Genomic DNA, 25,225 nt, shown 5'->3' with positions numbered 1-25,225 from the left:
AACTCTTTCCTTAGCTTTCTTTGGTCCATGATACCAAACAGCACAGTGACTACTTTTCACCCAATACATAGGTAGATTCACTTATTAAATGTATGTAGACCCCTGTGTCGCTAATTACAGGACGCACCCTAGTTTATTATGTTACTATGGTTCATGGTTGTGCGCCCCAGTGCTATCTGACACTTAATCTCTGCTGTCATTCCGCCACTGCAATTAATGATGGACACACAAAAAATGAAGTGGTCGACCACTTTTATTTCTACATTTTTGATCTTTATATGGACTTCCTTCATGGTGATGGTCAGGATTTTGGATTTCTTGATGTTCAGGTTGCACTTTCTCACTTTCTACCATTAAGTACAAAAGCATTAAGTGCTTCTTACTCTCTGCCAGCATAGTTCTATCATCTGCACACATCAGATAGATGATTCGAGTGCTGGGGTGAAAATAGGCAGAAAAGCCATCAGCAAAGTCCAGGTTCCTTATGATTACTTCCACATAGAGCTTGAAAAGAAAGGGAGAGGACGCCTCCTTGTCTTATGCGCTTTTTGATGATCTTGAACCATTCATTATTTCCATACCTGGTTCGCATTGTGGCTTCTTCATCGTCGTAGAGTGACAAGATTAAGCTAAACAAGTGCGCCGGCTCCTACCTCACTCAGTGCTTCCCAAAGCTTATCCTGCTCAACACAGTGACAATCCTTGGTATAATCAGTGAGGTGCAGGTAGAGCGTCTTCTGGTGCTCTCTCATCTTTTCTATTATCCATCTCAGCTTTGCGATGTGATCATGTCCCTTTATCCTTACAGAATCCAGCCTGGGCATCAGGAAGTTCTCTATCAAGGATGTTCCCCAAGCGCTTCTGAATGACCCTTAGAAGCAAATTGCGGGGATGGGGAATCAGGGCGATTGTTCTATAGTTGTCGCAGTCCCTGATGTTGCTTTTCTTCAGCAGTGAGATAAATGCTGATTTTTTTTCCGGTCCTTCGGCCATGTGCAGATCTTTCAGATTTTCTGACATAGTGCTGTCAGTGCGGCTCTCAGGACTGGATTGAGCAGCTCTGCAGAGATCACATCAACGTCAGATGGTTTGCTTTTTTGGCAACTGCCTCAGAGCCCAATCCGCTTGACTTTCCAATAGGTCTGGTTCCTCTTTGCCTCCACGCTCCTCATGATGGTCACTACTTGTGCTAGCATATAGTTCCTCTCTGTATACCTTCCATCTCTGCTCAATGTCCAGCTGCTCGCTAATTTCATTGCTATAACAGACTTTTATGGTTGCTTGGCGTGCTAAGAAAAGCTTATTCACTTGTTTCAGAGTGGCAAAAAAATTCCCTAGTGTGTCCCCATATACAGGCTTAAGGTCCATGCATCAAGTTTTGAAATAAAAGGCTATGTTCACACTAGGCGGTTTTTCAGCTTTTTTTCTGCAGCAAAACCTGCTCTCTTGGCAGTAAGAAACTTGCCCCAAAAAGTAGGTTTTGCTTGGTCTTTGATTTGTCTCTTGTGCATGCTGATAAACTACTGTATAGTGCAAAGAAAAAATTATATTCTACTTCATCAGGTTTTGCACAAAAAAAGGCAACAAAAACTGATACCTGCATTTTTGCGCGTTTTTTTCACCACCCATTACTGTCAATGGGTGAAAAATGCTGAAAAAAACGCTGAAAGTAGTGACATGCTCTGTTCTGCAAAAACCAAGCAAAGGCACAAAATACTGAGGACAAAAAAAACCAAGCTGTGTGAAGGAGATTTCTGAAATCTCAGACTTTGCTGGTACTGTAAAATGCAGCTGAAAATTTGCATAAAAAAGCTGAAAAAATGCCTAGTGTGAACATAGCCTAATTATACAATTATTGAGACGTACATCAAGTTTATGTAAAGACTCGATATTATCAGTGTTGACCCTTATTTTTCAAGACTTCTGCCCCTCGCTCTGGCAGCTGGATATATCAGCCTCTCGGCCAAATCCTGATGACTGCCCGTCTCATCGGTGCTTTCTTTTTTTTTATCCTACCACTTTTCTGAGGATCGGCCACAGGTTCTCAATGAAATTGAGATCTGGGGAGTTTCCACCCATGGATCCAAAATTTTAATGTTTTGTTCACCGAGCCACTTAGTAATCACTTTTGCCTTGTGACTTGGTATCCACCATTCTGTTTTTTTTTATCATCACATTGCTCCTGGGTGGTGAGGAGAAGTTGCTCTTGGAGGAGGTTTAGATCCCATTCTGTATTCAAGGCAGTGATCCTAGGCAAATTGTGAGTGCACCCCCTCCATGGGTGAGAAGCCCCCACACATGAATGCTCACAAGCTGCTGTACTGTTAACAGACATAGGACTCATGGTAGCGCTCACATTTTCTTATCTAGATAATCATTTTCCAGATGTACAAGTTAAATCCTCATATTTGCAGCAGAATATCAGTTTGTCCTTGATGTTTTACATGAAGAGAAGTGGCTTCTTTGATGCCCTTCTTTAAACTATGCCAGCCTCTGAAAGTGTTTGTCCCACTGTGGTAACAGCTATATGATGTATATACAGCAGTCTCAGTGTCTTCTATGTAATTTATTCAGAAATCTCTTTGTCACCTACAGTATGTGTTATATGTACAGCAGTCTCTGAGTCTCCTATGTGATGTATACTGCAGACCTAACATTGCTTGATTTCTATGACAGTTACATGAGTGATGACTTTATTTTAAAGGAGTCATGCAGTGAAATGTGCATCTGCTGTGAGTTCTTAACAAAACTTTTGATCACAAAGATTCAACTGCACTACAGATTGACGCAAACCTGGAAGTTGTGAAGAACCCCATCATCAATGCCACCTAACATCACAGACTCCCCAAAGAGGAGCTGCATCATCACATTAGTGTATGTTAATTAAATGTTTGACCAAATATAGCAGGATCATTTTAAAGTTGATACTTTTGTGTGGCTGCGAATGAGGTTATACATTTCCCAATGTCCCTTGGCAGAAAAAAGATTACCCTCCTCTGTCTCATCTGAATCCTTTTTAGGAGACGGTCTTGGTACTTGCTGGCCTTTAATGGGCGCCCTGACGCCTTCTTCACAGCAATTGGACCTTTCCCTTTAAAGTTCTTGATGATGAATAATGGTTGATTTAGGAGCAATCTTACAAGTAGCAATGTCCTTGCCTGCAAAGAACTTTTGGTGCAAAGCAATGATGACTGTACGTGTCTCCATGGCAAGGAATGCCTTTGCAATTTTTTGTATTTCATATGATCACTCTTCATAATAATCTAGAGTTAACGCCACTATAAAAAGGAAGCTGCAAACTTTGTGTAATTTTCAAGAGTTTTGGCAGTGACTGTATATGGGAGACATCAGAGCAGCTATTCTCCTCCAACTAGCTCAGAGACAACTGAAATTTAGAGACAGAGCCTGCAGAGGGGAAAACTGGAGAAAATATAGGATACAGGTGACATAAAGGCCAGAGATAGTGTTATTCCTCATGTACTCACAGGTATTCTGAACAGTCACCTGATATGACAGGCACGCTTTACTGAAGGGTGTGGAAGAAAAATTTGGCAAATACATTCATCACATATTTTGCTGTTTATTTAGCGGAATATATCATGAGAAGTGCGGGATTACTGACACTTACTTCTATAGAAGATAAATCCACCAATGCCGAGAAGAGCGACGACCACCACAGCTACGACCACAGCGATGACCCAGACACTAGACTTCTCTGGTTCTGGTTAGAAAAGAGAAATATAAATCTGATCTGTGGATTATACTGAGAGCGTCATGTGTCAGCCGCACATTAGTCTCCTCCGCTGCACTGATGACATATGGATCAACAATTGTCTATTGTGGCCAAATTGCCACTAGACCAGAAGAGATTCCAACGAAAGTGAGATAAAAAATATTAAATGTTTATTAATAACAAATTTAAAAATATGATTGGATACGAAAAAATAGACAGGGCTAAGGCCTCAAGAAAACAAGGAGGGAAGAACACAGCCCAAAAGGCACAGCACAGTAATATATATCAATATCAGAACCGTACGTGTATATCCACATTAGGACACAAAGGCCGCCACTATATTACAGTATATCCATTAGTGCTGTCAATCAATAATAGATATTGGTATAATCCATGCAAAGCTTCATAACTGAGATACAGAAAATCACATAGAGGAAAAACCAATGTGACCAAAAGGATGTTACAGTGAGGATTAACCCAGTGCAGGAAATGTGCAAATATATTGTATCCTAAGCAGTGGCTATCCTCTTCTAGTTAGCAGCGGTATCTGATGAATCCAAGGACTGATTTACCATAATATCCCTGTAAATCAGGCTAGAATAATTCCCCCTATAATACATATATTACCTGGGTAAAGTGAATGGATGAACGTGTAGATAGTGGTGCTGGCAGGAGTGATGTAGCAGAGCTGTGTTACCCTCCCGCCCTTGGGTGCTGGTGGCAGCATAGTGTTCCGGTAATATTGGAGGATCCTGGCAGTGACGGACCGGAGGTTTATATATATATATATATTCCTGACCTGGGACTGGTGATATATATACCGCCCTCACTGCAGAGTGCCCCGATGACCAGTACATGACAGGGCAGCCACTCCAGAGACTACTTATCCTACGCGCAGTTCCCTGACTGACCTGAGGGTAAGGGGGTGCCAGAGAGCTGTGACTGTGTAAGCTCCGTCACAGATTGGTGACAACGGGGGAATATCCGTATCGCCTGGCTCCCTCTCGCGTGTGGTTTCCTTACAACACATATCGTGTTATATACAAGTGATATAATAGCCAAATATCATGTTATTCCCCAGATATAAGTGATATAATGGCCAGATATCGGGTTATTCCTCAGGTACAAGTGATGTAATGGCCAGATATCGTGTTATTCCTCAGATACAAGTGATATAATGGCCAGATATTGTGTTATTCCTCAGATACAAGTGATATAATGGCCAGATATCGTGTTATTCCTCAGATACAAGTGATGTAATGGCCAGATATCGTGTTATTCCTCAGGTACAAGTGATGTAATGGCCAGATATCGTGTTATTCCTCAGATACAAGTGATACAATGGCCAGATATCGTGTTATTCCTCAAATACAAGCGATATAATGGCCAGATATTGTGTTATTCCTCAGATACAAGTGATACAATGGCCAGATATCGTGTTATTCCTCAAATACAAGCGATATAATGGCCAGATATTGTGTTATTCCTCAGATACAAGTGATATAATGGCCAGATATCGTGTTATTCCTCAGATACAAGTGATGTAATGGCCAGATATCGTGTTATTCCTCAGGTACAAGTGATGTAATGGCCAGATATCGGGTTATTCCTCAGGTACAAGTGATGTAATGGCCAGATATCGTTTTATTCCTCAAATACAAGCGATATAATGGCCAGATATCGTGTTATTCCTCAAATACAAGTGATATAATGGCCAGATATTGTGTTATTCCTCAGATACAAGTGATATAATGGCCAGATATCGTGTTATTCCTCAGGTACAAGTGATGTAATGGCCAGATATCGTGTTATTCCTCAGATACAAGTGATATAATGGCCAGATATCGTGTTATTCCTCAGGTACAAGTGATATAATGGCCAGATATCGGGTTATTCCTCAGATACAAGTGATATAATGGTCAGATATCGTGTTATTCCTCAGGTACAAGTGATATAATGGCCAGATATCGTGTTATTCCTCAGATAAAAGTGATATAATGGCCAGATATTGTGTTATTCCTCAGGTACAAGTGATATAATGGCCAGATATCGTGTTATTCCTCAGGTACAAGTGATGTAATGACCAGATATCGTGTTATTCCTCAGATACAAGTGATATAATGGCCAGATATCGTGTTATTCCTCAGGTACAAGTGATATAATGGCCAGATATCGTGTTATTCCTCAGGTACAAGTGATGTAATGGCCAGATATCGTGTTATACCTCAGATACAAGTGATATAATGGCCAGATATCGTGTTATTCCTCAGGTACAAGTGATATAATGGCCAGATATCGTGTTATTCCTCAGGTACAAGTGATATAATGACCAGATATCGTGTTATTCCTCAGGTACAAGTGATATAATGGCCAGATATCGTGTTATTCCTCAGGTACAAGTGATGTAATGGCCAGATATCGTGTTATACCTCAGATACAAGTGATATAATGGCCAGATATCGTGTTATTCCTCAGGTACAAGTGATATAATGGCCAGATATCGGGTTATTCCTCAGATACAAGTGATATAATGGTCAGATATCGTGTTATTCCTCAGGTACAAGTGATATAATGGCCAGATATCGTGTTATTCCTCAGATAAAAGTGATATAATGGCCAGATATCGTGTTATTCCTCAGGTACAAGTGATATAATGGCCAGATATCGGGTTATTCCTCAGATACAAGTGATATAATGGCCAGATATTGTGTTATTCCTCAGGTACAAGTGATATAATGGCCAGATATCGGGTTATTCCTCAGATACAAGTGATATAATGGCCAGATATCGAGTTTTTCCTCAGATACAAGTGATATAATGGCCAGATATCGTGTTATTCCTCAGATAAAAGTGATATAATGGCCAGATATTGTGTTATTCCTCAGGTACAAGTGATATAATGGCCAGATATCGTGTTATTCCTCAGATACAAGTGATATAATGGCCAGATATCGTGTTATTCCTCAGGTACAAGTGATATAATGGCCAGATATCGTGTTATTCCTCAGATACAAGTGATATAATGGCCAGATATCGTGTTATTCCTCAGATACAAGTGATATAATGGCCACATATCGTGTTATTCCTCAGATACAAGTGATATAATGGCCAGATATCGTGTTATTCCTCAGGTACAAGTGATATAATGGCCAGATATTGTGTTATTCCTCAGGTACAAGTGATATAATGGCCAGATATCGTGTTATTCCTCAGATACAAGTGATATAATGGCCAGATATCGTGTTATTCCTCAGGTACAAGTGATATAATGGCCAGATATCGTGTTATTCCTCAGATACAAGTGATATAATGGCCAGATATCGTGTTATTCCTCAGATACAAGTGATATAATGGCCAGATATCGTGTTATTCCTCAGATACAAGTGATATAATGGCCACATATCGTGTTATTCCTCAGATACAAGTGATATAATGGCCAGATATCGTGTTATTCCTCAGATACAACTGATATAATGGCCAGATATCGTGTTATTCCTCAGATACAACTGATATAATGGCGAGATATCGTGTTATTCCTCAGATACAAGTGATATAATGGCCAGATATCGTGTTATTCCTCAGGTACAAGTGATATAATGGCCAGATATCGTGTTATTCTTCAGATACAAGTGATATAATGGCCACATATCGTGTTATTCCTCAGATACAAGTGATATAATGGCCAGATATCGTGTTATTCCTCAGATACAAGTGATATAATGGCCAGATATCATGTTATTCCTCAGGTACAAGTGACGTAATGGCCAGATATCGTGTTATTCTTCAGATACAAGTGATATAATGGCCAGATATCGTGTTATTCCTCAGATACAAGTGATATAATGGCCAGATATCATGTTATTCCTCAGGTACAAGTGACGTAATGGCCAGATATCGTGTTATTCCTCAGATACAAGTGATATAATGGCCAGATATCGTGTTATTCCTCAGATACAAGTGATATAATGGCCAGATATCATGTTATTCCTCAGGTACAAGTGACGTAATGGCCAGATATCGTGTTATTCCTCAGATACAAGTGATATAATGGCCAGATATCGTGTTATTCCTCAGATACAAGTGATATAATGGCCAGATATCATGTTATTCCTCAGGTACAAGTGACGTAATGGCCAGATATCGTTTTATTCCTCAGATACAACTGATATAATGGCGAGATGTCGTGTTATTCCTCAGATACAAGTGATATAATGGCCAGATATCGTGTTATTCCTCAGATACAACTGATATAATGGCCAGATATCATGTTATTCCTCAGATACAACTGATATAATGGCGAGATGTCGTGTTATTCCTCAGGTACAAGTGATTGTAATGGCCAGATATCGTGTTATTCCTCAGATACAAGTGATATAATGGCCAGATATCGTGTTATTCCTCAGGTAAAAGTGATATAATGGCCAGATATCGTGTTATTCCTCAGATACAAGTGATATAATGGCCAGATATCGTGTTATTCCTCAGATACAAGTGATATAATGGCCAGGTATTGCGTTATTCCTCAGATACATGTGATGTAATGGCCAGATATCGTGTTATTCCTCAGATACAAGTGATATAATGGCCAGATATCGTGTTATTCCTCAGATACAAGTGATATAATGGCCAGATATCGTGTTATTCCTCAGGTATAAGTGATATAATGGCCAGATATCGTGTTATTCCTCAGATACAAGTGATATAATGGCCACATATCGTGTTATTCCTCAGATACAAGTGATATAATGGCCAGATATCGTGTTATTCCTCAGATACAAGTGATATAATGGCCAGATATCATGTTATTCCTCAGGTACAAGTGACGTAATGGCCAGATATCGTGTAATTCCTCAGATACAAGTGATATAATGGCCAGATATCGTGTTATTCCTCAGATACAAGTGATATAATGGCCAGATATCGTGTTATTCCTCAGATACAAGTGATATAATGGCCAGATATCGTGTTATTCCTCAGATACAAGTGATATAATGGCCAGATATCGTGTTATTCCTCAGATACAAGTGATATAATGGCCAGATATCATGTTATTCCTCAGGTACAAGTGACGTAATGGCCAGATATCGTGTTATTCCTCAGATACAAGTGATATAATGGCCAGATATCGTGTTATTCCTCAGATACAAGTGATATAATGGCCAGATATCGTGTTATTCCTCAGATACAAGTGATTTAATAGCCAGATATCGTGTTATTCCTCAGATACAAGTGATATAATGGCCAGATATCGTATTACTCCTCAGATACAAGTGATATAATAGCCAGATATCGTGTTATTCCTCAGATACAAGTGATATAATGGCCAGATATCGTGTTATTCCTCAGATACAAGGGATATAATGGTCAGATATCGTGTAATTCCTCAGATACATGTGATGTAATGGCCAGATATCATGTTATTCCTCAGATACAAGTGATATAATGGCCAGATATCATGTTATTCCTCAGATACAAGTGATATAATGGCCAGATATTGCGTTATTCCTCAGATACATGTGATGTAATGGCCAGATATCGTGTTATTCCTCAGATACAAGTGATATAATGGCCAGATATCGTGTTACTCCTCAGATACAAGTGATATAATGGCCAGATATCGTGTTACTCCTCAGATACAAGTGATATAATAGCCAGATATCGTGTTATTCCTCAGATACAAGTGATATAATGGCCAGATATCGTGTTATTCCTCAGATACAAGGGATATAATGGTCAGATATCGTGTAATTCCTCAGATACATGTGATGTAATGGCCAGATATCATGTTATTCCTCAGATACAAGTGATATAATGGCCAGATATCATGTTATTCCTCAGATACAAGTGATGTAATGGCCAGATATCGTGTTATTCCTCAGATACAAGTGATATAATGGCCAGATGTCACGGGGTCCTTCTCTGGTATCACACAATCAGCAGAGCAAGCGAAGAGTGAAAAATTCCAAGACCTTTATTCAGGCAAAAACACGAAAAGGTCCTGTGATGGTGTGATATGTTATGTGGATGTCATTTTTTGTATATTCCTATTTTTAACAATTCCAGTTATTTTCATAGTGTTTTTCTTATTACATTGTAAGTCTACAGCCTCACTGTATCTGTCTCTTGATGACCCCCTGTAGTGCATTAATCCCTAAGGCCTTTTGTTCTCCTCTGGGAGGCAACTCGTTTGACTACCCCTGAGAAGGAAGGGGGTGGGGGGAAGAACGGCAGCTGGACAGGTCAGTTCCGGTATAGACATGATGGTGGAAAGGCTGCATTTCAGAGAGAAGGATCCATTTTTATCCTCTGAATGCTAGAGTTTTGGAATCTCGTTTCCCTGGACATTTTATCCTGATACTGGACTGTATTCTTATTCTGGACTATCTTATCCTTTGTGTGGTGGACTGAATATGGACCTTTTCGTATTTTTGTCTGAATAAAGGTCTTGGAATTGTTCACTCTTCGCTTGCTCTGTTGATTGTGTGATACCAGAGAAGGACCCCGTGACAACTGGTGGCAGCGGTGGGATCAACAGAGCGTAACCCAATGGAGAACCACCCACAGAGTGAGTACAGAAATTGGACTGTATGCAGTTTACAGGAGAGAGCCAGAGACCTGGGCCTGAACTACCAGGGACTGACTAAAGAGGCCTTAATCGATCTACTGGTGGGCGCTAGCCCGGCCACCTCCTCCCAGATGTCTGAAGGACAAGCACTGGAGACCGGGATCCCCATCCAGAAAAGCCAGTGGTTGGTGTGGTATGAAGAAGAGATGGCGGTTCTGGGCCCCGGCGTCTCTCAGGAGTACAAGGAGGAGGCTGCCCGCCGGGCACAGCGGAGACAGGAAGCAATGGAGCTTGAAAAAGGGAGTAACGCAATGTGGAGTGTAACCCCAACAATCCGGGAGCCTGTACGGATCACCCGGACAGAGTTTAAGCCATTTGATGAGGCTTCTGGAGATGTGAAGGGGTTCTTCAAAGACTTTGAGCAGCAGTGTGCTGTGATGGAGGTGCCCCACTCTAGCTGGATGCGTTTGTTAGTGGGGCTCCTGAACGGAAGCTTGGCGGAGGCTTACCGAACCATTGACTCACAGCGGAATCGGGATTATAACATTGTAAAGCGGACTACCCTGGATTACCATGCTATCACCCCAGACTCATATAGGGCCAAGTTCCGAGACCTCCCATGCACCACGGGGGGATCTTTTAGGATGTATGCACATAAGATGTCCGAGGCATGTCGGAGATGGCTGGAAGCAGAAAACGCCTTTACTGTGGAAGATGTTATACAGGCGTTCCTTATAGAACAATTTCTTGCCAAGTGCCCTGCAGAGGTACGGGAATGGGTCCGGGAGCGCACGCCGTGTACCGTGGATAGAGCTGCAGCCCTGGCCGATGAAGCCCTTACTATCCGGCCGCAATGGAGGAGGCTTCTGGACAATGAACCACGGCCTGCTCCCGCTCCCCGTCCCCCTCCATTTAAATCTGCCCTTCCAGCTGGTCGCAAGCCGATGACAATCACGGCTCACAATCCTAGGCCCCAACAGTTCCTACCACGACCTGGGGGTATCACAGAGAGGAGGTGTTATGGGTGTGGGCAGCCTGGACATTTGCAGTCTCGCTGCCCCTCCAAGATTCGGAGGGAGCCCCACGCAGCCCCACCTCGTCCAGTGCATCTTGTACATTCCACCACACCTGAGGAAGAGCTACCACCCCCCCCCCACCAGAGTGGACCACCGACCAAGGCACCATAGATACCCCTCGTGGAGTGTACGGACTCCGGCCTCTGTCCTTTAGCTACTCAGAGCAACGGCAACGCCACCTGCAGGATGTCTTTATTGATGGATTCAAAGTGTCAGTATTTAGAGACACGGGGGCATTCTTGACTACTGCTGACCCCCGTGTGGTTCGACCCGAGGCAATTTGCCAGGGTCCGGGAATTCCCATTGTCCTGGCGGGCGGTGCCCGCAAATATATACAGCGAGCTTCTGTGCGTTTGGATTATGGTTGTGGAGAAAAACTGTGTTGGATTGGAGTTATGGGAGGACTTCCTGCAGATATCCTCCTTGGGAACGACATTGGGGAGTTACAGTGCCAATTTGTGGGAGCAGTCACCCGACTACAGGCCCTTCAAGCACTACGTCATCCGGACCCCACCGGGGAGCAACCACCACGAACTGCATCAGAGTTGGTAAACAATACTTTCGCTGCTACTACATTGGGAGAGTCTTGGGACAGAGAGGAGTTTAGGAGAGAAATAGAGGGTGACACTACCTTAGCAGCCCTTAGGCGAAAGGCAGAAACTGGGCACATGGGAGATAATGGGGATGGCTTCATTCGAGAAAACGGACTGTATTATCGTGTAACAAAGGGCAGTGACCAGGGCAACCCTGATGCAACGACCAGGCAACTCATTGTCCCTCAGAAGTACAGAGCACAGCTACTTCAACTGGCCCATGACATCCCCTTGGCTGGGCATCAAGGGAGAAAAAGGACTGAAAAGAGACTCACCCAAAGTTTTTACTGACCGGGCGTCTCGCAGTCTGTAGCCCATTATTGCCGCACCTGTGATGTGTGCCAGCGAATGCGGCCTCCAGGAGCTCGACATAAGGTACCCCTGCAATCCCTGCCCATAATTGAGGAACCATTTCAACGTGTAGCCGTCGACATCATAGGTCCTCTGGCCCACCCCAGCAGGTCGGGGGAAAAAATATATCCTGACCGTGGTGGACTATGCCACTAGGTATCCTGAAGCTGTGGCCCTGTCCAGTATTACAGCAGTAAAGGTAGCCGAGGCCCTTGTTACCATCTTTACCCGGGTAGGGTTTCCTAGTGAAATATTGTCAGATCAAGGCACTCAGTTCATGTCAGATCTGTTCCAGTCCCTATGGCATACCTGTGGTGTTCGAGCCATTCGCACCACCCCATACCACCCGCAGACCAACGGACTATGTGAACTCTTTAATGGAACCCTAAAAAATATGCTGAGGGCTTTTGTTGACGTTGAAAAAGACTGGGAAAAGTACCTGCCACATCTCCTCTTCGCCTATCGGGAGGTTCCCCAAGAGTCCACAGGGTTCTCTCCCTTCGAACTACTGTTTAGCCGGAAGGTCCGTGGGCCTCTCACTCTTCTGGAAGAACATTTGTAGGGAGACATCTCAGATACCGGAATGCCCATCGTTCCCTATGTTCTAGAGCTCAGAGACCGTCTCGCCCAGCTAGCTACCTTCGCTAAAGAACATCAGCGAATGGCCCAGTCCAGACAAAAAACCTGGTATGACCGTAATGCCAGGAACCGGGAATTTATGGAAGGACAGCAAGTGCTCATGATTACTGCTTCCCCTGCCAACAAGCTTCAAGCAGTGTGGGAAGGCCCTTACCAGGTTGTCAAGAAAATTAATGACACTATGTTATTGCCCTGGACTATAGTGGTCGACGACAGAAAACCGTCCACATTAACATGCTGAAAGACTACCACGACCGATCTCTGCCTGTTCTAGCTGTCTGCCACCCCCCTAGTGATACCGCCGACGACGAGTATCTCCCAGATCTCCTCCAGGTTGCCCAAGCGGGAGGATCACTGGAACAAGTGCCCCTGGGCTCCCATTTATCGGATATACAAAAGGTCGATATTGTCGCCGTACTAAGGCCGAGGGCTGCTGCTTTCTCCTCAAAGCCGGGGAAGACTACTCTTACCAGTCACCATGTGGAAACCCCCGGACAACGCCCCATCCAGCAGGCTGCCTACCAGGTTCCAGAGGCTGTTCAAGGCATGATAAAGAACGAACTGGAGGAGATGAAACAACTGGGAGTTATTCAGCCATCTCACAGTTCTTGGGCCTCTCCTGTCGTCCTGGTCCCCAAGAAGGATGGTACAACACGATTCTGTGTTGATTACAGACGACTAAATGATGCCACCAAGAGTGATGCTTATCCCATGCCCAGGATTGATGATCTATTGGATCGTCTGGCCAGTGCCCAATTTGTGACCACGTTAGACTTGAGCAAGGGGTACTGGCAGATACCCCTAACGGAGGACGCTCGGGAGCGCTCAGCCTTCATTACTCCATTTGGGCTTTATGAGTTCCTGGGAATGCCCTTTGGGATGAAAACTGCCCCCGCTACTTTCCAGAGACTGGTGGATCGACTGTTACAACAATATCAGGACTTTGCCTGTGCTTACTTAGACGACATTGCCATTTTTAGCACAACCTGGGAGGAACATCTTAAACACTTGGGCATAGTGCTGGACTGTATCCTTACTGCAGGACTGACCATTCGCCCTGATAAGTGCCAAATAGGGATGGCTGAGGTGCAGTACCTCGGGCATAGAGTAGGGGGTGGGACACTAAGGCCTGAGCCTGCCAAGGTGGAAGCCATTAGCAACTGGTGTAGACCCCAGACTAAAAAGCAGGTACTTGCGTTTTTAGGAACTGCTGGTTACTATCGCAAATTTGTTTCTAACTTCAGCACCTTGGCCAAGCCCCTAACCGACCTGACCCGCAAGAACATGCCTAGGAATGTGACGTGGACGACGGCATGCGAGGATGCCTTTTCAGCGTTAAAGACTGCCCTCGTCACTGCTCCTGTCTTGGCTGCCCCGGATTATAAACGCAGGTTCCTCGTGCAGACAGATGCATCCACCTTTGGGATTGGGGCAGTACTTAGCCAAGTGAACGCCGCCGGAGAAGAACATCCTGTTGCTTTTGCCAGTCGGAAACTACTGGATCGGGAAGTTGCCTATGCCACTAATGAAAAGGAGTGCCTTGCCATCGTATGGGCGCTAAAAAAATTGCAGCCCTACTTGTATGGCAGAGACTTTACAATTGTTATAGACCACAACCCCCTCACATGGCTGAATCGCGTATTGGGACAATGGAAGATTGCTGCGGTGGAGCTTGCCCTTACAACCCTACAGCTTCTCCATCCAATACAAGCGGGGAAGCCAACACCAGAACGCCGATGGACTGTCTCGACAAGAAGAACCATAGGCTCCCCAGGCCGACCTACCCCTGCCACTGTACAAGGAACTATAAATAACTGAGCAATATGGACTAAAGTGAGCAGACCAGAGTTCTGTGTAGACCTCATGGCGTGCTCACTTATTATGGGGGGGGAGAGGTTGTGATGGTGTGATATGTTATGTGGATGTCATTTTTTGTATATTCCTATTTTTAACAATTCCAGTTATTTTCATAGTGTTTTTCTTATTACATTGTAAGTCTACAGCCTCACTGTATCTGTCTCTTGATGACCCCCTGTAGTGCATTAATCCCTAAGGCCTTTTGTTCTCCTCTGGGAGGCAACTTGTTGGACTACCCCTGGACAAGGAAGGGGGTGGGGGGAAGAACGGCAGCAGGACAGGTCAGTTCCGGTATAGACATGATGGTGGAAAGGCTGCATTTCAGAGAGAAGGATCCATTTTTATCCTCTGAATGCTAGAGTTTTGTAATCTCGTTTCCCTGGACATTTTATCCTGATACTGGACTGTATTCTTATTCTGGACTATCTTATCCTTTGTGTGGTGGACTGAATATGGACCTTTTCGTATTTTTGCCTGAATAAAGGTCTTGGAATTGTTCACTCTTCGCTTGCTCTGTTGATTGTGTGATACCAGAGAAGGACCCCGTGACAGGTCCATATTCAGTCCACCACACAAAGGATAAGATAGTGCAGAATAAGAAAGCAGTCCAGTAACCGGATAAAATGTCCAGGGAAACGAGATTCCAAAACTCTAGCACCAGAGGATAAAATGGGTCCTTCTCTCTGAAATGCTGTCTGTACACGATCCTGTCCATTCCGGAACTGACTTGTCCAGCTGCTGTTCTCCCCCGACCCCCTTCTTTGTCCAGGGAAAGTCAAACAAGCTGAGGCAGTTTCCAGGCCTCCCAGAGGAGAACAAAGGGCCTTAGGGAGTAATGCACAACAGGGGGTCATCAAGAGACAGATACAGTGAGGCTGTAGACTTACAATGTAATAAGAGAAACACTATGAAAATAACTTAAATAGAAAAATAGGAATATACAAAAAATGACATCCACATAGCATATCACACCATCACAACCTCTCCCCCCCCCCCATAATAAGTGAGCACACCATGAGGTCTACACAGACCTCTGGCCTTCTCACTTTAGTCCACATTGCTCAGTTGTTTATAGTTCCTTGTACAGTGGCAGGGGTAGGTCGGCCTGGGGAGCCTATGGTTCTTCTTGTCGAGACAGTCCATCGGCGTTCTGGTGTTGGCTTCCCCGCTTGTATTGGATGGAGAAGCTGTAGGGTTGTAAGGGCAAGCTCCACCGCAGCAATCTTCCATTGTCCCAATACGCGATTCAGCCATGTGAGGGGGTTGTGGTCTATAACAATTGTAAAGTCTCTGCCATACAAGTAGGGCTGCAATTTTTTTAGCGCCCATACGATTGCAAGGCACTCCTTTTCAATAGTGGCATAGGCAACTTCCCGATCCAGTAGTTTCCAACTGGCAAAAGCAACAGGATGTTCTTCTCCGGCGGCGTTCACTTGGCTAAGTACTGCCCCAATCCCAAAGGTGGATGCATCTGTCTGCACGAGGAACCTGTGTTTATAATCCGGGGCAGCCAAGACAGGAGCAGTGACGAGGGCAGTCTTTAACGCTGAACAGGCATCCTCGCATGCCGTCGTCCACGTCACATTCCTAGGCATGTTCTTGCGGGTCAGGTCGGTTAGGGGCTTGGCCAAGGTGCTGAAGTTAGGAACAAATTTGCGATAGTAACCAGCAGTTCCTAAAAATGCAAGTACCTGCTTTTTAGTCTGGGGTCTACACCAGTTGCTAATAGCTTCCACCTTGGCAGGCTCAGGCCTTAGTGTCCCACCCCCGACTCTATGCCCGAGGTACTGCACCTCAGCCATCCCTATTTGGCACTTATCAGGGCGAATGGTCAGTCCTGCAGTAAGGATACAGTCCAGCACTATGCCCAAGTGTTTAAGATGTTCCTCCCAGGTTGTGCTAAAAATGGCAATGTCGTCTAAGTAAGCACAGGCAAAGTCCTGACATTGTTGTAACAGTCGATCCACCAATCTCTGGAAAGTAGCGGGGGCAGTTTTCATCCCAAAGGGCATTCCCAGGAACTCATAAAGCCCAAATGGAGTAATGAAGGCTGAGCGCTCCCGAGCGTCCTCCGTTAGGGGTATCTGCCAGTACCCCTTGCTCAAGTCTAACGTGGTCACAAATTGGGCACTGGCCAGACGATCCAATAGATCATCAATCCTGGGCATGGGATAAGCATCACTCTTGGTGGCATCATTTAGTCGTCTGTAATCAACGAAGAATCGTGTTGTACCATCCTTCTTGGGGACCAGGACGACAGGAGAGGCCCAAGAACTGTGAGATGGCTGAATAACTCCCAGTTGTTTCATCTCCTCCAGTTCGTTCTTTATCATGCCTTGAACAGCCTCTGGAACCCGGTAGGCAGCCTGCTGGATGGGGCGTTGTCCGGGGGGTTTCCACATGGTGACTGGTGAGAGTAGTCCACTCCGGCTTTGAGGAGAAAGCAGCAGCCCTCGGCTTTAGTATGGCGACAATATCGTCCTTTTGTATATCCGAGAAATGGGAGGCCAGGGGCACTTGTTCCAGTGATCCTCCCGCTTGGGCAACCTGGAGGAGATCTGGGAGATACTCGTCGTCGGCGGTATCACTAGGGGGGTGGCAGACAGCTAGAACAGGCAGAGATCGGTCGTGGTAGTCTTTCAGTATGTTAATGTGGACGGTTTTCTGTCGTCGACCACTAGAGTCCAGGGCAATAACATAGTTAGTGTCATTAATTTTCTTGACAACCTGATAAGGGCCTTCCCACACTGCTTGAAGCTTGTTGGCAGGGGAAGCAGTAATCATGAGCACTTGCTGTCCTTCCATAAACTCCCGGTTCCTGGCATTACGGTCATACCAGGTTTTTTGTCTGGACTGGGCCATTCGCTGATGTTCTTTAGTGAAGGTAGCTAGCTGGGCGAGACGGTCTCTGAGCTCTAGAACATAGGGAACGATGGGCATTCCGGTATCTGAGATGTCTCCCTACAAATGTTCTTTCAGAAGAGTGAGAGGCCCACGGACCTTCCGGCTAAAAAGTAGTTCGAAGGGAGAGAACCCTGTGGACTCATGGGGAACCTCCCGATAGGCGAAGAGATGTGGCAGGTACTTTTCCCAGTCTTTTTCAACGTCAACAAAAGCCCTCAGCATATCTTTTAGGGTTCCATTAAAGCGTTCACATAGTCCGTTGGTGTGCGGGTGGTATGGGGTGGTGCGAATGGCTCGAACACCACAGGTATGCCATAGGGACTGGACCAGATATGACATGAACTGAGTGCCTTGATCCGACAATATTTCACTAGGAAACCCTACCCGTGTAAAGATGGTAACAAGGGCCTCTGCTACCTTTACTGCTGTAATACTGGACAGGGCCACAGCTTCAGGATACCTAGTGGCATAGTCCACCACGGTCAGGATATATTTTTTCCCTGACCTGCTGGGGTGGGCCAGAGGACCTATGATGTCGACGGCTACACGTTGAAATGGTTCCTCAATTATGGGCAGGGATTGCAGGGGTACCATATGTCGAGCTCCTGGATGCCGCATTCGCTGGCACACATCGCAGGTGCGGCAATAATGGGCTACCGATTGCGAGACGCCTGGCCAGTAAAAACTTTGGGTGAGTCTCTTTTCAGTCCTTTTTCTCCCTTGATGCCCAGCCAAGGGGATGTCATGGGCCAGTTGAAGTAGCTGTGCCCTGTACTTCTGAGGGACAATGAGTTGCCTGGTCGTTGCGTCAGGGTTGCCCTGGTCACTTCCCTTTGTTACATGATAATACAGTCTGTTTTCTCGAGTGAAGCCATCCCCATTATCTCCCATGTGCCCAGTTTCTGCCTTTCGCCTTAGGGCTGCTAAGGTAGTGTCACCCTCTATTTCTCTCCTAAACTCCTCTCTGTCCCAAGACTCTCCTAATGTAGTAGCAGCGAAAGTATTGCTCACCGACTCTGATGCGGTTCGTGGTGGTTGCTCCCCGGTGGGGTCCGGATGACGTAGTGCTTGAAGGGCCTGTAGTCGGGTGACTGCTCCCACAAATTGGCACTGTAACTCCCCAATGTCGTTCCCAAGGAGGATATCTGCAGGAAGTCCTCCCATAACTCCAATCCAACACAGTTTTTCTCCACAACCATAATCCAAACGCACAGAAGCTCGCTGTATATATTTGCGGGCACCCCCCGCCAGGACAATGGGAATTCCCGGACCCTGGTAAATTGCCTCGGGACGAACCACACGGGGGTCAGCGATAGTCAAGAATGCCCCCGTGTCTCTAAATCCTGACACTTTGAATCCATCAATAAAGACATCCTGCAGGTGGCGTTGCCGTTGCTCTGAGTAGCTAAAGGACAGATGCCGGAGTCCATACACTCCAGGAGGGGTATCTATGGTGCCGTGGTCGGTGGTACACTCTGGTGGGGGTGGTGGTAGCTCTTCCTCAGGTGTGGTGGAATGTACAAGATGCACTGGACGAGGTGGGGCTCCCTCTGAATCCTGGAGGGACAGCCAGACTGCAAATGTCCAGGTTGCCCACACCCATAACACCTCCTCTCTGTGATACCCCCAGGTCGTGGTCGGAACTGTTGGGGCCTAGGATTGTGAGGCGTGATTGTCATCGGCTTGCGACTAGGTGGAAGGGCAGATATAATTGGAGGGGGACGGGGCGCGGGAGCAGGCTGTGGTTCATTGTCCAGAAGCCTCCTCCATTGCGGCCGGATAGTAAGGGCTTCATCGGCCAGGGCTGCAGCTCTATCCACGGTACACGGCGTGCGCTCCCGGACCCATTCCCGTACCTCTGCAAGGCACTTGGCAAGAAATTGTTCTATAAGGAACGCCTGTATAACATCTTCCACAGTAAAGGCGTTTTCTGCTTCCAGCCATCTCCGACATGCCTCGGACATCTTATGTGCATACATCCTAAACGATCCCCCCGTGGTGCATGGGAGGTCTCGGAACTTGGCCCTATATGAGTCTGGGGTGATAGCATGGTAATCCAGAACAGTCCGCTTTACAATGTTATAATCCCGATTCCGCACTGCATCAATGGTTTGGTAAGCCTCCGCCATGCTTCCGTTCAGGAGCCCCACTAACAAACGCATCCAGCTAGAGTGGGGCACCTCCATCATAGCACACTGCTGCTCAAAGTCTTTGAAGAACCCCTCCACATCTCCGGAAGCCTCATCAAATGGCTTAAACTCTGTCCGGGTGATCCGTACAGGCTCCCGGATTGTTGGGGTTACACTCCACATTGCGTTACTCCTTTTTTCAAGCTCCATTGCTTCTTGTCTCCGCTGTGCCCGGCGGGCAGCCTCCTCCTTGTACTCCTGAGAGACGCCGGGGCCCAGAACCGCCATCTCTTCTTCGTACCACACCAACCACTGGCTTTTCTGGAAGGGGATCCCTGTCTCCAGTGCTCGTCCTTCAGACATCTGGGAGGAGGTGGCCAGGCTAGCGCCCACCAGTAGATCAATTAAGGCCTCTTTAGTCAGTCCCTGGAAGTTCAGGCCCAGGTCTCTGGCTCTCTCCTGTAAACTGCATACAGCCCAATTTCTGTACTCACTCTGTGGGTGGTTCTCCATTGGGTTACGCTCTGTATCGTCCCACTGCTGCCACCAGTTGTCACGGGGTCCTTCTCTGGTATCACACAATCAGCAGAGCAAGCGAAGAGTGAACAATTCCAAGACCTTTATTCAGGCAAAAACACGAAAAGGTCCACATTCAGTCCACCACACAAAGGATAAGATAGTGCAGAATAAGAAAGCAGTCCAATAACCGGATAAAATGTCCAAATGTCCAGGGAACCGAGATTCCAAAACTCTAGCACCAGAGGATAAAATGGGTCCTTCACTCTGAAATGCTGTCTGTACACGATCCTGTCCACTCCGGAACTGACTTGTCCAGCTGCTGTTCTCCCCCGACCCCCTTCCTTGTCCAGGGAAAGTCAAACAAGCTGAGGCAGTTTCCAGGCCTCCCAGAGGAGAACAAAGGGCCTTAGGGATTAATGCACAACAGGGGGTCATCAAGAGACAGATACAGTGAGGCTGTAGACTTACAATGTAATAAGAGAAACACTATGAAAATAACTTAAATAGAAAAATAGGAATATACAAAAAATGACATCCACATAGCATATCACACCATCACACCAGATATCGTGTTATTCCTCAGATACAAGTGATATAATGGCCAGATATCGTGTTATTCCTCAGGTACAAGTGATATAATGGCCAGATAACGTGCTATTCCTCAGATACAAGTGATATCATGGCCAGATATTGTGTTATTCCTCAGGTACAAGTGATATAATGGCCAGATATCGAGTTTTTCCTCAGATACAAGTGATATAATGGCCAGATATCGTGTTATTCCTCAGATAAAAGTGATATAATGGCCAGATATTGTGTTATTCCTCAGGTACAAGTGATATAATGGCCAGATATCGTGTTATTCCTCAGATACAAGTGATATAATGGCCAGATATCGTGTTATTCCTCAGGTACAAGTGATATAATGGCCAGATATCGTGTTATTCCTCAGATACAAGTGATATAATGGCCAGATATCGTGTTATTCCTCAGATACAAGTGATATAATGGCCACATATCGTGTTATTCCTCAGATACAAGTGATATAATGGCCAGATATCGTGTTATTCCTCAGGTACAAGTGATATAATAATAATAATAATAATAAATTTTATTTTTATAGCGCCGACATATTCCGCAGCACTTTACATTTCAGAGGGGATTTGTACAGACAATAGACATTACAGCATAACAATAATCACATACAGTAGATTATAACAAATACCAAGAGGAGTGAGGGCCCTGCTCGCAAGCTTACAGTCTATGAGGAAAGAGGTAGACACGAAAGGTGGGTGGTAACAGTTGCCCTGATTGTATGAACCAGCCATAATGTTAAGTGTGTAACAGTACAGACACAGAGGGCTAATGGATGCATAAAGCATGTGGGAACATGATGCTGGGAACCTGGTTATGGTAAAATTTTTGGCTCTGCCACACAGGGATAGGTTAGGTTAATGTGTTGAGGCGATAGGCCAGTCTGAATAAATGCGTTTTCAGGACACGCTTAAAATTGTGGGGACTGGGGACTAATCGTATTGACCTGGGAAGTGCATTCCAAAGAATTGGCGCGGCACGTGTAAAGTCTTGGAGACGGGAGTGGGAGGTTCTGACTATTGAGGATACTAACCTCAGGTCATCAGCAGAACGGAGGGCGCGGGTAGGGTGGTATACTGAAACAAGGGAGGAGATGTAGGGTGGTGCTGAGCCATGGAGGGCTTTGTGGGTGAGGGTAATAAGTTTATACTGAATTCTGGAGTGGATGGGTAGCCAGTGTAATGACTGGCACAAGGTAGAGGCATCGGTGTAACGATTGGTGAGGAATATGATCCTGGCTGCAGCATTCAAGACAGATTGGAGAGGGGAGAGTTTTGTAAGATAATGGCCAGATATCGTGTTATTCCTCAGATACAAGTGATATAATGGCCAGATATCGTGTTATTCCTCAGATACAAGTGATATAATGGCCACATATCGTGTTATTCCTCAGATACAAGTGATATAATGGCCAGATATCGTGTTATTCCTCAGATACAACTGATATAATGGCCAGATATCGTGTTATTCCTCAGATACAACTGATATAATGGCGAGATATCGTGTTATTCCTCAGATACAAGTGATATAATGGCCAGATATCGTGTTATTCCTCAGGTACAAGTGATATAATGGCCAGATATCGTGTTATTCTTCAGATACAAGTGATATAATGGCCACATATCGTGTTATTCCTCAGATACAAGTGATATAATGGCCAGATATCGTGTTATTCCTCAGATACAAGTGATATAATGGCCAGATATCATGTTATTCCTCAGGTACAAGTGATATAATGGCCAGATATCGTGTTATTCTTCAGATACAAGTGATATAATGGCCACATATCGTGTTATTCCTCAGATACAAGTGATATAATGGCCAGATATCGTGTTATTCCTCAGATACAAGTGATATAATGGTCAGATATCGTGTTATTCCTCAGGTACAAGTGACGTAATGGCCAGATATCGTGTTATTCTTCAGATACAAGTGATATAATGGCCACATATCGTTTTATTCCTCAGATACAACTGATATAATGGCTAGATGTCGTGTTATTCCTCAGATACAAGTGATATAATGGCCAGATATCGTGTTATTCCTCAGATACAACTGATATAATGGCCAGATATCATGTTATTCCTCAGATACAACTGATATAATGGCGAGATGTCGTGTTATTCCTCAGGTACAAGTGATTGTAATGGCCAGATATCGTGTTATTCCTCAGATACAAGTGATATAATGGCCAGATATCGTGTTATTCCTCAGGTAAAAGTGATATAATGGCCAGATATCGTGTTATTCCTCAGATACAAGTGATATAATGGCCAGATATCGTGTTATTCCTCAGATACAAGTGATATAATGGCCAGGTATTGCGTTATTCCTCAGATACATGTGATATAATGGCCAGATATCGTGTTATTCCTCAGATACAAGTGATATAATGGTCAGATATCATGTTATTCCTCAGATACAAGTGATATAATGGTCAGATATCGTGTTATTCCTCAGATACAACTGATATAATGGCGAGATGTCGTGTTATTCCTCAGGTACAAGTGATTGTAATGGCCAGATATCGTGTTATTCCTCAGATACAAGTGATATAATGGCCAGATATCGTGTTATTCCTCAGGTAAAAGTGATATAATGGCCAGGTATCGTGTTATTCCTCAGATACAAGTGATATAATGGCCAGATATCGTGTTATTCCTCAGATACAAGTGATATAATGGTCAGATATCATGTTATTCCTCAGATACAAGTGATATAATGGTCAGATATCGTGTTATTCCTCAGATACAAGTGATATAATGGCCAGATATCGTGTTATTCCTCAGGTACAAGTGATATAATGGCCAGATATCGTGTTATTCCTCAGATACAAGTGATATAATGGCCACATATCGTGTTATTCCTCAGATACAAGTGATATAATGGCCAGATATCGTGTTATTCCTCAGATACAAGTGATATAATGGCCAGATATCATGTTATTCCTCAGGTACAAGTGACGTAATGGCCAGATATCGTGTAATTCCTCAGATACAAGTGATATAATGGCCAGATATCGTGTTATTCCTCAGATACAAGTGATATAATGGCCAGATATCGTGTTATTCCTCAGATACAAGTGATATAATGGCCAGATATCGTGTTATTCCTCAGATACAAGTGATCTAATAGCCAGATATCGTGTTATTCCTCAGATACAAGTGATATAATGGCCAGATATCGTATTACTCCTCAGATACAAGTGATATAATAGCCAGATATCGTGTTATTCCTCAGATACAAGTGATATAATGGCCAGATATCGTGTTATTCCTCAGATACAAGGGATATAATGGTCAGATATCGTGTAATTCCTCAGATACATGTGATGTAATGGCCAGATATCATGTTATTCCTCAGATACAAGTGATATAATGGCCAGATATCGTGTTACTCCTCAGATACAAGTGATATAATGGCCAGATATCGTGTTATTCCTCAGATACAAGTGATATAATGGCCAGATATCGTGTTATTCCTCAGATACAAGGGATATAATGGTCAGATATCGTGTAATTCCTCAGATACATGTGATGTAATGGCCAGATATCATGTTATTCCTCAGATACAAGTGATATAATGGCCAGATATCATGTTATTCCTCAGATACAAGTGATGTAATGGCCAGATATCGTGTTATTCCTCAGATACAAGTGATATAATGGCCAGATGTCACGGGGTCCTTCTCTGGTATCACACAATCAGCAGAGCAAGCGAAGAGTGAAAAATTCCAAGACCTTTATTCAGGCAAAAACACGAAAAGGTCCTGTGATGGTGTGATATGTTATGTGGATGTCATTTTTTGTATATTCCTATTTTTAACAATTCCAGTTATTTTCATAGTGTTTTTCTTATTACATTGTAAGTCTACAGCCTCACTGTATCTGTCTCTTGATGACCCCCTGTAGTGCATTAATCCCTAAGGCCTTTTGTTCTCCTCTGGGAGGCAACTCGTTTGACTACCCCTGAGAAGGAAGGGGGTGGGGGGAAGAACGGCAGCTGGACAGGTCAGTTCCGGTATAGACATGATGGTGGAAAGGCTGCATTTCAGAGAGAAGGATCCATTTTTATCCTCTGAATGCTAGAGTTTTGGAATCTCGTTTCCCTGGACATTTTATCCTGATACTGGACTGTATTCTTATTCTGGACTATCTTATCCTTTGTGTGGTGGACTGAATATGGACCTTTTCGTATTTTTGCCTGAATAAAGGTCTTGGAATTGTTCACTCTTCGCTTGCTCTGTTGATTGTGTGATACCAGAG

At 44.5% G+C, this 25,225-nt stretch overlaps 1 protein-coding gene across 3 annotated transcripts in view; it reads right to left on the bottom strand.

Annotated features, from left to right (window-relative positions):
• The window catches only part of LOC141048426 (class I histocompatibility antigen, F10 alpha chain-like), a 281,467-nt gene that overhangs the window by 38,470 nt on the left and 217,772 nt on the right, over nucleotides 1-25,225 (bottom strand). For all 3 annotated transcript variants that reach the window (XM_073543985.1, XM_073543982.1, XM_073543983.1), the window contains one exon: nucleotides 3,629-3,721. In XM_073543985.1, coding sequence (XP_073400086.1) covers nucleotides 3,629-3,721 — 93 coding nt within the window. The remainder of the gene's footprint in view (nucleotides 1-3,628; nucleotides 3,722-25,225) is intronic.

This window comes from Dendrobates tinctorius, unplaced genomic scaffold, assembly GCF_039654945.1.
Source record: "Dendrobates tinctorius isolate UK_male_01 unplaced genomic scaffold, ASM3965494v1 ptg000135l, whole genome shotgun sequence".
NCBI lineage: Eukaryota > Metazoa > Chordata > Amphibia > Anura > Dendrobatidae > Dendrobates > Dendrobates tinctorius.
Note: the sequence above shows the minus strand (reverse complement) of the source record. Positions and strands in the feature narration are given on the sequence as shown.